Here is a 13,902-nt window from a genome sequence, read left to right on the forward strand (position 1 = left end):
TACGTTTTACTGGTTTTGTTGGCTCTACATTAATTTGTTCAGATGTGACAAAATGCTGCATAAAACAAGGTAACATCTTCAGCAATATTTTAAGATTAAATACCCCCAAGTAAAGGAGTAAGATACCATGTTCTCAAAATAACGGACCCAAGGATGCAAATACTGAATCTTTAAATGTACATAGAAATAAAATACTAAACTGAGTAAGCTAGCCACAATGGTTCCTAAAAGTATACCTGCAAAGATTTTAAAATTCAATAGATTTGCACTGTTCAAATTACATTTTCTGGCATGCAAAATTAGGTCAATATGCAGATTATAGTATGCCTACATTGACACAATGAAGTAGACCCTAAGGGAACTTAAAGACCTATGCAGCAATTGAAAGCACTCATGTTGCATAGTTAAACTGTCGTTCAGGCACCTCCCATAATCAATTAAATGACACAGATGAACATTAATGTAGAGCCAAATCTACAAAAGATTAAAAAAATAAATCCTACTTTAAATTAAAGTGGGAGGCTTTCACCAAACTTGCTGCAAGTTTGGGGACATAAATATCCAACAGCCATAAAGCTGTGAAAGCCTCCAGAATGAATAAAATAAATCCCACTTGCCTCAGACTGAACAGGGCAACACTGAGACTCAGCCTCAGCCTGTCCTAGGGCAGTGCTATAGGAAGAAGAAAAATGTTTATTTTAGATCTCTAGATTGCTCTCAACTGAATGATATACATTTCAAAAGAACACATTCCCCACCGATGAAGCAAACAGAACTATTTAATTACACCATCACCATCTAACTAATCAACAGTCACCTATGCGCACAGGAAAAAATGCAGCTCAATCGCATTTGGCTGCCAAACTGTTCCCATGTGCAACACCAAGAGATCCAAACCCAGCAGAAATCAACCTGTGGATAGTGCCATTTCAGACAATTGCCTTAAAACATCTAAATGGCAATTTACAAAATGTTATTTACGGGGCTTTAACATGTTTATAATGTAAGATTAGCAACATGGTTTGATTTAGTTATCAAATTTCCATTATCTGCAGCAGGATGTCAATAGATCCCACTTTCTTTGCACATCTGAACATTTATTGACTTGGCATCACTTTTGCTCTATTTTCCAAGGAACCTGAAAAGAAAGCTGAAATTGTGCACTGTACATAAGAGAATTGCAGATGATCTGCCCTACTCCCTGTCCCAACAATTGTTGGTGAAACCTCACCCAAGTAGAGCAACATTCATTTGCTTTCAGCTTGATTTGGATTACTACTACTTTCCGTAGATTAAACATGAAAAATGCCATAAGAATATAAGCATAAAGCTAAATTTTTAGCATCGTATTTAAACAAGTAGTTTACCAGTCAAAATAATGTTCTGAGTAGTCATGAGCACCAATGAGGGATTCCTTTTACAAAGTGGCTTGAATAGAAAGGATAACAGAAAAGGTCCAATATGGAGTGTACTTTGGTCAGAAAAAATGTTATTTGGGATTTAATATACAGATCTAGATCCACTTGTTCAAATACACACAATCATGCAACTAAAGAATGATAATCGTTGATCAGACAATGCACAGAACAGTTATCAATGTATCATTAAATCTCTATGGTGGCATGCATTTGTACAAACCTTTTAGGTACTGGAGCTACATCTAGTTATAAATAAAAAGGCATCATGTTTTCGCTCATTTTATTACAATGATATTCGGTACAGTACAGAAAAGTCACATGACCGTAGGTCAGTATTTAAACTGCAACAGGAGAAATCTAAATACATTAAATATTGGTACACGTTTAGACTTAATGTACAAGTAGTTGCAAACAGCTAAAGCCCTCACCAAGCTCCGTTGGGGACATGAAGTCCAACAGCACCTGGTGTGCTGTGAGGGCATCATTTTACAAATAGCAACATAACATTACAGAACTTGCCTTCAAGATGGTATGTTCATGTAACTCTGCGCCTTCACAATTTAACGAACCATATTTACTATACTTCACGTCTAAAAACCTAGATGAAACATGAAAAAGAAGCCATACAGTATAAATTGCAATACCAGGAAAAGTTCCTGTTCAAAATAAAAATATTTCCCCCCTCCCAGTAAAATATGAATGTCCAATAGTTCCAGGTAACTTGGGAAGATACTGTTTAATGTCACAATGGAGCTTAAATTGACGGTAGCTTGGGTATATTAACATCACAAGATAAAAGGTTTAATCTCCAAACCTATTCAGATAGTGTAGCGGCCTCAGTATCTGCCACCTTGCGACATTACAGGCGGTCGCATGCCCATCGGAGGTCGGGGAGGTCCACCTTGGTACTGGGGCACCATTGGATGTCCTTGTCCATATGGAGGCATACCACCATGATGATACCCCTGTATGCCCTGGTGAGGGCCACCATACTGACCTACAAAGGTAAAATCAAATATCAGTTAGCAGTTAATTAAAATGAAAGTCTATACTCTGGCTACTTTTTTTTAATAAGGGATGGAGAAGCTAGCATAAAGGGAATGTTACATTAATATTTGCAACACAAAACAGCTAGTGGAGTTTTGAACAGGAAAAGAAACGAGTGGTCTCAATTTAATATTTCACCTAGGCGGTCTGATCACTTCAGCCATTGTAGTTTATTTTTCATTGGGCATGTCATTTTAAGTAGTTAGATAAACAGTATGTAGAGCATTTCAAGAGAAAAAGCGACAAATGGCAAATATCTGCAATAACTAAACCATAGTCATTCTATTCATACTGGAGGCTTGACTTGCAACTAAACCAACATGAGATGCATCCTATAGTGCCAAATATAATGGGTGCACTTAAAAGGGGGGATTCCACTTTACAAATATCTATTATAAAGAAACCTAGGATCAAAGCCCCCTGTCATCCTAGTCTAGCTTCATGACCGGGTAATTTACATATTCAATTTGCTTTCCCAGAGTCATAATTTATTACTTTTAAACCTCGCCCACCAAGCATAGAGCAAGTATCTCGAAATTGCGAATACTAACCATCTTGTTGTATCCGTCCAGAGGACCCGTAAAGCATCAGAAAAACGTTAAAAAAAAAAAAAGAGCAGACGGTAGACCGAGATTAACCAGTTTTTCCGATGGTTTACATAAGGAGACTGGAAAAAAGAAAATGTTCCATGGTCTCAGGAAGAGAACAGGTCAGGCACAGGGACTTTACGGATGCATTGACCCAGGTACTTCTCCTTGAGTTTAAGGGGAGAGCCCTGAATCGAATGTAAAGTGCTCTTGCCTGCGGGGCTTCAATATCATCCATAAATATTCAAAAACCAAACCAACCTTTAGGGTTGTAAGGCTAGAAGTTAAAGTGCCATGTGCATTTATATTAATAGATTGATTGTCCACGTACTCCCAGAATTATTTTGGAGGAGGTGAATAATTTCTCTCTCAATGGACCCAAGATCCTCCCAACCCCAGTTTAAAGAGCCATTCCTTAACACTACTGAACCAGGCAAGACGACCTGTTTGTTTCTGTAGGGTTAATAGCTCTTCCTCTGCTTCCTTCACTGGGACCTGTGTGCTACTGGTCCATAGCCTAACCCAGAACAGGAGTGACTAGAGAATGGCAAAGTTGTTAATGGATCTAAGACCAAGGTAAAGTCTTAACGGCAGAAGAGGGGTAGTCACCGGTAAATTGAGGATAGCCCTTATAAATGTATTCTCTGCAGAAACTAGCTGCGTCAGGTTCTCCAGCCCCCATAGCTCAGCCCAATACAGTGCCGCCCCTAGACCCTATGTAGTTCTAAAATTGGCAAAGACTGTCGAAAACCAGGCTCCCTGGCCTTCCCTACTATTGCATAATCGACATGCTGGAGAGTTAATATACTTTGATTTGGGGTGTCCAGACTAGCCTGTCACTGATTTAGACTCCTAGGAACCAAATACCTTAACCTGCTCCAAAGTAAGGGAGCCCAACCTTAGTTTACCCTTATTTGATTTATAGGGGTTAAACGGCATGTATTTTATCTTTAAACAATTGATTTCCAAATCCCTGTCCTTGCAGGCTTTTGCAAACTTGTTTAGGATGTTCTGAATCCCCTTTGGCATCCCAGCTAAAAGCAGTGCATCGTCTGCAAAAAGCAGCGAAGGCACAGGGCTTCCTGCTAGTTTTGGGAAATTCCCACCAGTCATACAACTCTATTAACCGGTTTATGAACAAGGTGAATAGTGCGAGAACACAGCCCTGCCGTACTCCCTTACAGACAGAAATATAATTTGACAGGCTGCCATCTAGGATCCACCTCACTTTAGCGCAAATGCCTTGGTGCAGGTGAATCAATATTTAAGTATACATTTTACTCTATCTTGATCCAACTGTAAGAGCTGATGGGAATGGCTCAATTACAGGGCCACAGAGTACAGTTTCACTAGTGGTGTCATTTATAATGAGATGATCGTACTGAGTCCCAGGAGGTGCGTACTCAGTCATTTGTGGATTAATGATTACACTAGTTCGTCAATCCGGAGAATCCAGGTCGATCAGGAGTTGGATTTTATTTCTCAGTTCCACAAAGGGAGAACACCCGTCTAGAACTACATTTCTCTGTAGAAGGCTTAATGACTGGGATATTTAGGCTATTGCATTTGAGATGCCTATAAAAGAACCCAAGTGGCAATTTGTCAATCCCTCGTCTGCACCTTTGATTTGGTAAATTTTTACCCCAGCTAAGCAGCTGCCCTGCGAGCATTGGAGATCTACAGTTTATAATACACTACACACTTACATAGGAGGCCAACTCCGCTCACCCGACGTAAAAACAGAATATCATTATAATTAGTATTAGAAAAGTTTGTGTTCTGGCCAAGCCAGTGGCAGGCTTTGGTTTTCAACTGGTCAAATGATTCCTTTTGATTATCCTGTGGTGGAATATGTAGTGTCACCTTTTTGTCTAGATCATTTGTACCGTTTTGATCCAGCAGTGCAGGGTAAATCTGTTTGCTGCAGTCAGTAATATTCCCTGTGGTGGTAGTATTAGGAGCAGGAGGCCCGATGTTACTAGGAGGTAACCTTTCACTTAACTGGTAATTAAAAGGTGTCGATCCTGTTGATTTTTGGGGTACTGCCTTCTTAAGATTCCCTTTTTTTGCACTGTATTCGCGCTACACAATGGTAAATCCACATTTCTGCTGGTATGTCCCACCACACAGTTTAAACCACCATTTGAATGAACCCCTCCTTCGCATACTTTAGATCTTACCCCTGCCCCAGTTATTATATCAGCAAGCGATTTTTGGATCCACACTGGTCTCCAATTTATCACGTCTGGGCAGGATAGGCAGAACATTTTTGCAAATACATTTTTCTATACTTGAAATTAGTGCTTCTACAATGAGCGGGGACAAGCCTTCAGAGTGGAGATGCGAAACAGAGTCTAAGTCAATCAGAGGAGTAGTTCTTTGCCTTGAATCACTAACTTCTGGAACAGGTTACAGGATCTAATCCTTACCACCCGTAAATGTTCAAAGTATTTCACCTTTTTCTTCTTTATGATTTGGGTTTCATACATCAGAGTTAATGCGGATTGTGATGATTGTGCTGAACGGGGGTAAAGCAGATGGACATATATGTGAGTGTTCTGACTAGGATCACTTGAAGGTACAGTATGTGGATTATCCTCATTAGTGAGACCAATAAGAGGGGCAGCCAACTCACCATCTACAGACAAACGGCACTCAGCCAACAGAATCTACTGGTCTACGGCTTTTACAGCCAGTAGTAAAAAACAAATCAAGTGTAGAGTTTTGCCGAGAATTGAGTAGCCACATTAGTACCCCCCCCCCCTGGTTTAAACTCTACCGCACTCCACGCACTCAACCCCAGAAGACACAGACTGACAAAGATCCTCGCCTTAGACCACCCATGGACAGTTCTCGTGCAGAGGCTGCCGCAGATCCTTCACCATCGACAAAACCACCACAAACGCAGAAGGCCCGCCTGACGCATGCACTGCCGACATGCATTTGTTCTCAACGTGCACTCTCAGCACCGACACGATATAAAGATCTGGGACCTGATAGACACCCTCTCGCCCTACGTCGCCTTCTTCACGGAAACCTGGACCAATGCCACCTCCGGCCCGACAGACACTGCCATCACCAATGGCTACAAGATCCAGAGAAAGACCCGCCCCTACCACCCAGGAGGACTCCGCCATCGCACACAAGACCCCCCTCTGACTCTCCACAACCAGCACGAGTGACCCCCCACTCCATAACAGAACACCTCCACTTCCAGATCCAGACCAGCCCCAGGACCATGCTACACGGCACCCTCATCTACAGACCACCGGACCTCGCACCCAGTCCGCAACCACCATCGCAGAGCTCCCTGCACCCCACACCATCACCTCCACGGACTACATTCTACTCTGGTACCTGAACTTCCACCTAGACAACTGCGACAACCTAGACTCCACCACTCTCGACAAACTGACTGATGGAGCTGGTCAACACACCCACTCTCAAAGCTGGACACACCCTCGACCCAATCTTCGCGGGAGGAAATAACCTCTGCTTCAGCCACACCACCCAGCCCCTCTGGACGGACCACCACTGCGTTCACTTCACCTTCTACACCACACCCAAACACCCACTGCGCCTGCCACGAAGGAACTGGAGCAAGGTAACAGAGGAACACCTCAAAACCACCCTCCTCCAAGACTCCCCCAGCGCCACGGCTTACGCAAACTCCACAGCCATGGAATTTCACCGCTGGCTCGCCTGCTGCGCCGACTAGCTCGCACCCCTCCGCCACCCAGCCAAACACCCTCCGAGCGCGCCTGGTTCACTACAGAACTACAAGAAGGCAGACGCTCCTGCAGCATGGAACAGCCACAGTAGAGCCCTGAAGGAATACAATCCGCGCATAAGAGACACCAAACGGACCTTAATAAGACAGTCCAGACCAACACCAAGGAACTGTTCCACGATATACAGCAGTTCACGGAACTCCCCTCCCCAGCGAAGCAACCGACGTCATGCCTTCCCAGGAACTCTGCAACAAGCTCAGCTCCTACTTCCATCTGAAGATCAAGGTCCTCTACGACAACTTCAGCTAACAGACACCGGACACCACCCCCACTCCCCCCTTTACGCCACCAAGCCATCCTCCTACATCGCGGCCAAGACCTGGAACGATCTCCCTGTGAACATCACACACGCCTGACCCTGCACATGTTCAGGAAGGACCTCAAGACCTGGCTCTTCGACTGATCCGGAACTGCACCCACCCCACCCCAGCACCTGGATACCCTCACGAGCAAGTAGTACGCTATATAAACCCCTGATTGATTGATGCCATCATTTCAATGTGGGAAGAGAAAGTTAAACATTTCAAACTTACGTATGCGAGTGAACACTTTACAGGCTACTCCTTAGATTTCAACACAGGGTTCATGACTGAAATGTCCACAGCCCAAAACCAAGAGATTAGGCCCAGTCCAGCCTCCTCCAGTCCCACCCTTGTCCAGGGCTCCCGCACGCGTCCCGCGCTGTGGGAGCCCTGAGCGTCTTTAAAGCACCTCCTGGCGCAGCGTCCCTGCCGCAAGGCACGCTTGGAGGTGTAGTCTCCTGTCTCCCAGCCGTGATGGCGAGCGCTGTAGCAGGGGCAGCGAGCACACAGGCTCCTCTGTGATGGTGACCAAGGCTGGAACGGATATAGTTTATTACTTTCGTTTTTCCACTGTGGTGGTTGGTCGCAAAGTGCTAGGAGCGTTCAGTTACAGAAGGTTAGTCCTAACAGACAGGCAGAATACATGCTGACTGCTACACCAGTTTACTGACCAAGTGACTAGATGGGAGAGTGTCCATTGTATGTGAATCTATAGAGCCTCACTTGTGAATTGGAGTTTCCAGAAGAAACTGCACCAATCACTCTCCTTGTCTAGAGAGAAGTTTCACCAACATACTTGCATTTTAGATCTAACAATTTACTGGCTTAATAGGACTTCAATGAGATCCATGCCTGATCTGCAATAGAGACTAAAAATAACAAACCCTTTGGCACTTTCACTAGCCTGCAAATCAAATTGTGAACCCTCAATGGAATCTGGAAGTAAATTCAGGCGTGAGGTGGTGCTTTCAGGCTCTCGTCTGCAACCACTTAAGATTCAGTATAGGGACCGTTGTAAAAGGTGCTTACTACCACGCCTGGGTGTCCCATCAACTGCTGCCTCATGTCATTACATGAACTTACAACAACTGGCAAACTAATTTCTTACTAGCAGGCTAGGTGGATCCTTTAACCAAGGCATTTTTAGCTGTGGGAGCTACTCAACAGATATGTATGGCAGTGCCTTCCTCACACTGCCATGGGCCACCCTGAAAAGACTACTGGCTTTCAGCCATGGGAGCGGACATGTGGGGAAACTAGACCAGGTTGAAATTTTGGGAGCCATGGGCTTGTGCTAAACCTTAACGGCCTCAGACACAATTTACATGTTATTGCTGTGGTTTAGTGTTCTCCTTAATCACCCTAATTTTAGAGCTGGCCTGCCTCCTTTCATGATCTGGTGTATGTGGTTAAAGTAAGACCACTTACTCCTGTGTGTTAGATGGAGCATGCTGCCTGTCTTTGCTTGTGACCTGCTGTGGACCATGAGAAGTGCTAAGCAGCATGCCCAGTCCCACTCACACAGTTGTGGTTTGTTGGTGCCAAATTAGAATGCGGTTGTGACTCCGGTCTCTTGCAGAGGATGTCTTATATTTGTATCAGGTGCTCCATCCTCAACACAATGCAACTGAGGAATGCACGAGAAAAATAAACATTTGCAGATAGCTTTGCACAATCTTTGAAGGCAAACAACTTCTAAACTGTGGCAGCAACACTTGCCACCAATCTAGCAACCATTGATCCACTAATTTACTTACAATTTATAGTATTGGACGACAGATCAAGCTGATGCAGTGGAAGCATTAAACTGGAATCTCAATTTTGGCCATGAGCAGATGTCAAAGGTCTACAAAATAACTGAGGCCTAAACTCAATACTAGTGGAATTCAAAGCCCTCCAAACCGCACCCTTTCCTGTAACACAAAACACACATAGGAGATGCCTATCAAACGGACAACGCACAGCTGGAGAGGGGTTGGCCTAACGGCTAAGGCGCTCGACCTCGGAATCTGGGTTCGAGTCTCGGTAACAACGCCAAAAAATAAAAAACCCCTGTGATTCTGGGCAAATCACTTAATCTCCCCGTGCCTAAAAAAATGAAAGTGTGTCCTCATGTAACGTAACTGGTGCTATGTAAAGCGCTCTGATAACTGATTCGGTTCGGTTCTAGTTTGCGCTATATAAAACTGCAAAAAAAACAAAAAACCCAGGAACAGGTCACACACAGCGCCATGGCAAATGCAATATACTCCCCCCACATGCAACACCAAGGTAACGGAGGCAATGCTACACAGCAGTAACAATCCGGGAAGTGCCAGGTTAAGAGGGTGGGGGAGGGGCAGGTTGTTAAGTTAACACACTTGTAATTACATCTCGTTATTGTAGGAGAGTAGGGTCTGCTTCCTATGGTTACCCACACTTTTTCCTGTGTTTCACTGGTTTTTCGACTTTAGTATGGCTGTGGCCCTGCTAATCAGGCCCACAGCCTAGCTGTACTCTCTAAATTGTTTACTTTAGGTACATACCAGATTGGTTACTGGGTCACCCTTGCGAGCCCCTGTATATGATAACTTAGGTTCCCAGGGCATAGGTGCACCCTGGGCCTACAAGGGGCTGCAGCATGTATTGTGCCACCCCTGGTTAGCCTTCCACACTGACACCACAGGCATGTGCTTACAGCCTGGGTAAGGTGGTGTATATCTATATCTACCTTATATATAGACACATAGTAACCTATAAGTCACTCCTATGGCAGGCCTTCACAATCCTGGAGGCAGAGTGCTTGGTTTTGGGTGAGAGGGTGCCCTAGCATGAGCAGAGCCCCTCTGCAGCTTTTGGAACCATCTCCTTATAGCTGTTCTATGATTGAATATGCTACTTACCAGTATGCATCTGTTCTTGGCATGTAGGGCTGCTAGCATTCATATCTATTGCATAGATCGCCGCCTAGTGTTGGGTCCGGATGATTGCACATTGTTGTCCTGGAAGAGTCTTCGAAGTATCACGAGATAGGTGGCTCCTCCCCTGGACTACAGTGCATCGACTCCATCCCCAGATTGTTTTTAGCCATTGTGGCAGAGATGGAGTGAAATAGTGTAAATGATGTCCATGCTAATGATTGAATGCAAGAAAATATCTGCAGCCGCTACAGGCACCGGGGAGGAGGGCGGGCGATATGAATGTTAGCAGCCCTACATGCCAAGAACAGATGCATACTGGTAAGTAGCATATTCAGTTTGAGGCATGTGGGCTGCTAAATTCATATCTATTGCATAGAATACATAGCAGTCCCTCCATTAACGGCGTCCGCCCGTGCCAGCTGCAGAAGTCTGAAAAAGAGTTTTGAGAACAGCCTGTCCAACAGCTGCCTGCTGTTTGGAGTGCACATCTACACAGTAATGCTTGGTAAACGTGTGTGGTGTAGACCATGTGGCTGCTCTACAAATGTCTTCCAAAGGAATGTTCCCTAGGAAAGCCATGGAGGCTCCCAACTTGCGTGTGGAGTGTGCTCTTGGGGGGATCGTTAAGGTACGTTTAGCTTTGTGATAACAGATCTGAATACATTTAACGATCCACCTGGCTATTCCTGCTTTGGAAATCGGGTTGCCTTTGTGCTGGGCTGAGAAGGCAACGAAAAGTTGCTGTGTCTTTCTAAATTGTTGTGTTCTGTCAATGTAGTACATCAATGCCCTTTTTACGTCCAATGTATGGAGCATTCTCTCTGCTACAGTCTGTGGGTTTTGAAAGAATGCGGGCAGTTGAATAGTTTGATTGACATGAAACTGACACCACCTTTGGAAGGAACTTAGGGTTAGTGCGGAGCACTACCCTGTTTGAATGAATTTGTATAAATGGCTCTTGTATTGTGAGCGCCTGCAGCTCACTAACACACCTGAGAGATGTAATAGCAATGAGAAAAGCCACTTTCCATGTTAAGAACTGAATCTCACATGAATGTAGAGGCTCAAAAGGTGGGCCCATCAGTCTAGTGAGAACCACATTGAGGTTCCGCACAGGAGCTGGTGGTGTTCTGGGAGGAATGACTCGCTTCAGTCCCTCAAGGAAGGCTTTAATGGCAGGCACCCTGAAAACAGAGAGATGCTGCCTGTTCTGGAGATAAGCGGCTATGGCGGATAAGTGTATCCGAATGGAAGCGTAAGCTAGATTGCATTTGTAAAGATGTAACAAATAGCAGATGATGTTAGGAATGGATGCATCTAGCGGGTTAATGTGATGTTCTGTACAGTAAATGACAAACCGCTTCCACTTTGCAGCATAGCAAGCTCTTGTAGTGGGCTTCCTGGCCTCCCTGATAATGTCCATGCATTCAGGAGGCAGGTTGAGGTAGCCAAACTCCAAGACCTCAGGAGCCAGATCGCCAGATTGAGCTGTTGCGGATCTGGATGCTGAATGTCTCCATGGTTCTGCGTCAAGAGCTTGGGTGTGAGATGCAGCCTTTGATGCGGTACCACGGAAAGGTCTAGAAACGTGGTGTACCATGGTTGGCGTGCCCACGTTGGAGCAACCAGGATGAGCGTCATCGAGTGTTGTTTTAGCTTTTTTGCCACCAGCGGTATGAGAGGTGCTGGGGGAAAAGCGTACGCAAATCTGCCTGACCAGTTCATCCATATCGCATTGCCCTGCGACTGTGGGTGAGGGAACCTGGCGGCAAAGTTTTGGCATTTTGCGTTTTCCCTTGTGGCAAACAGGTCGATCTCTGGATGACCCCATTGCTGGAAGTACGGGCGGAGTACTGATGGATGTATCTCCCACTCGTGCAGATGGCTGTACCTGCTGAGCAGATCCGCCATCTGATTGTCCTTGCCCGGGAGGTGTTCCGCCATGAGGAAGATGTTCCTCTGAATGGCCCACTTCCACATGCTCTGAGCCAGATGAGACAGCTGTGGAGAGTGCGTACCTCCCTGTTTCTGGATGTAGTACATGGCTGTCATGTTGTCCGTCCGGATCAACACGACTTTGTTGCACAGATGTACTTTGAAGGATTTGAGCGCCATGAATATCGCCAGCAACGCTAGGTAGTTGATGTGCATCTTCTGTTGTTGCGTTGACCACAGGCCCTGCACCGTGTAGTGGAGCACATGAGCTCCCCATCCCTGGAGAGAGGCGTCCGTCGTCATGATGACTTGCGGCACAGGCTCTTGGAACGGTCGGCCCTTGCAAAGGTTGTGTGGAGTCCACCAATGCAGAGAGTTGTATGCCCGACCGGTCACCAACACTAGGTCTGTTAGTTGTCCTTGAGCCAGTTTCCACTGAGTCGCCAAGCATTCTTGGAGCGGACGCATATGCAACCTTGCGTGCGGGACTATGGAGATGCAGGAGGCCATCATGCCTATCAACTGCATGAACACTCTCGCTGGTAGTGAGTGTTGCGGTCTGAACCGTTGGATGAGCGACTGAATGTTGTTGATCCTCACCGATTTTGGCTGCGCCATGGCAGTTAGGGTATTGATCATCGCGCCCAGATATTGCCGCACATGAGCCGGCTGAAGGTGCGACTTGGGGTAGTTGAGTGAGAACCCCAGACTGTGAAGGAGGTGAATGGTGTGGGACATGTCTGCGGCGCACTGCCTTTCTGACTTTGCTTGAGCGAGCCAGTCGTCTAGGTAAGGGTAGACATGTATGTTCTGTCTCTTGAGGTGCGCCGCTACTGTCGCTAGACACTTGAACACTCTGGGGGCAGTGGTCACTCCGAAGGGTAGGACTTTGAACTGATAATGCCTGTTTTGTATTGTGAACCTGAGGTACTTTGTGTGGGAGGGGTGGAGTGGTATGTGAAAATAAGCATCCTTGAGGTCCAAGGTTGCTAGGAAGTCCCCTTGGTTTAACAGTGGGAGAATTTGCTGCAGTGTTCGCATATGAAAATGTTCTGAGAGGATGTACAGGTTGAGGGGGCGTAGATCCAGAATGGGTCTGAGGGATTCGTCCTTTTTTGGGATGAGGAAGTATAGGGAATAAACCCCTGTTCCTTCCTCCCCCACTGGTACGAGCTCTATTGCACCTTTTTGCAGCATCACAAGAACCTCTTGCTGCAATAAGTGCAAGTGCTCTGCTGACATAGGACTTTGTCTTGGGGGTATGTTGGGTGGAGTGGACGTCAACTCCAAACAATAACCGTACTGGATAAGTTTCCTCACCCACCTGTCTGTGGTGATGGACGTCCAGACTGGCAGGAACTGCTGGAGTCTCCCCCCCCCCCCCGACAGGTGTTGGATGGTCTGGGGGCAGTGACAGAGAGTCACTGTTTGTTTGCGGCAGAGGTACGGGAGCTGTTGTTGCCTCTGCCCTTGGCACTGTTTCCTCTGTAACCCCCTCTACCCTGCTTGGGGTACGAGGATTGTGCGCCACCTCTAGTGAATTGCGTCTGCTGTGGCAAGTGTCCTCTGTTAACACCACGTGCACCTGAGCGACGAAAAGTGCTCCCTCTGAATTGCTGAGACTGAAGCGCCCCCATAGATTTAGCCGTCTCATTGTCTTTTTTGATCCTCGAGGGTGGTGTCAACGTCTGGGCCAAACAGTCTGTCGGGATTAACGGGCTGGTTGAGTATAGTTGTTTGTATGTCAGGCTTGAACCCTGAGATGCGAAGCCATGCTTGACGCCTCAACATCACGCTAGTGTTAATCGCTCTAGCCGCTGTATCTGCAACGTCAAGCGCACACTTGATTGCAGCGTTTGAAATAAGCTTGCCCTCCTGTATTAGCATCTCAGCTGGCTCCTTAAACTCATCTGGAAGGTGTT

At 46.0% G+C, this 13,902-nt stretch overlaps 1 protein-coding gene across 2 annotated transcripts in view; it reads right to left on the reverse strand.

Moving 5' to 3' along the window:
- Nucleotides 1-1,681: 1,681 nt before the first annotated feature.
- ZNF207 (zinc finger protein 207) overlaps nucleotides 1,682-13,902 on the reverse strand; it is a 72,597-nt gene continuing 60,376 nt past the window's right edge. For both annotated transcript variants that reach the window (XM_078654361.1, XM_078654360.1), the window contains one exon: nucleotides 1,682-2,415. In XM_078654361.1, coding sequence (XP_078510487.1) covers nucleotides 2,255-2,415 — 161 coding nt within the window. In that variant the 3' untranslated portion in view covers nucleotides 1,682-2,254. The remainder of the gene's footprint in view (nucleotides 2,416-13,902) is intronic.

Source organism: Lissotriton helveticus, chromosome 7 (genome assembly GCF_964261635.1).
Source record: "Lissotriton helveticus chromosome 7, aLisHel1.1, whole genome shotgun sequence".
Taxonomy (NCBI): domain Eukaryota; kingdom Metazoa; phylum Chordata; class Amphibia; order Caudata; family Salamandridae; genus Lissotriton; species Lissotriton helveticus.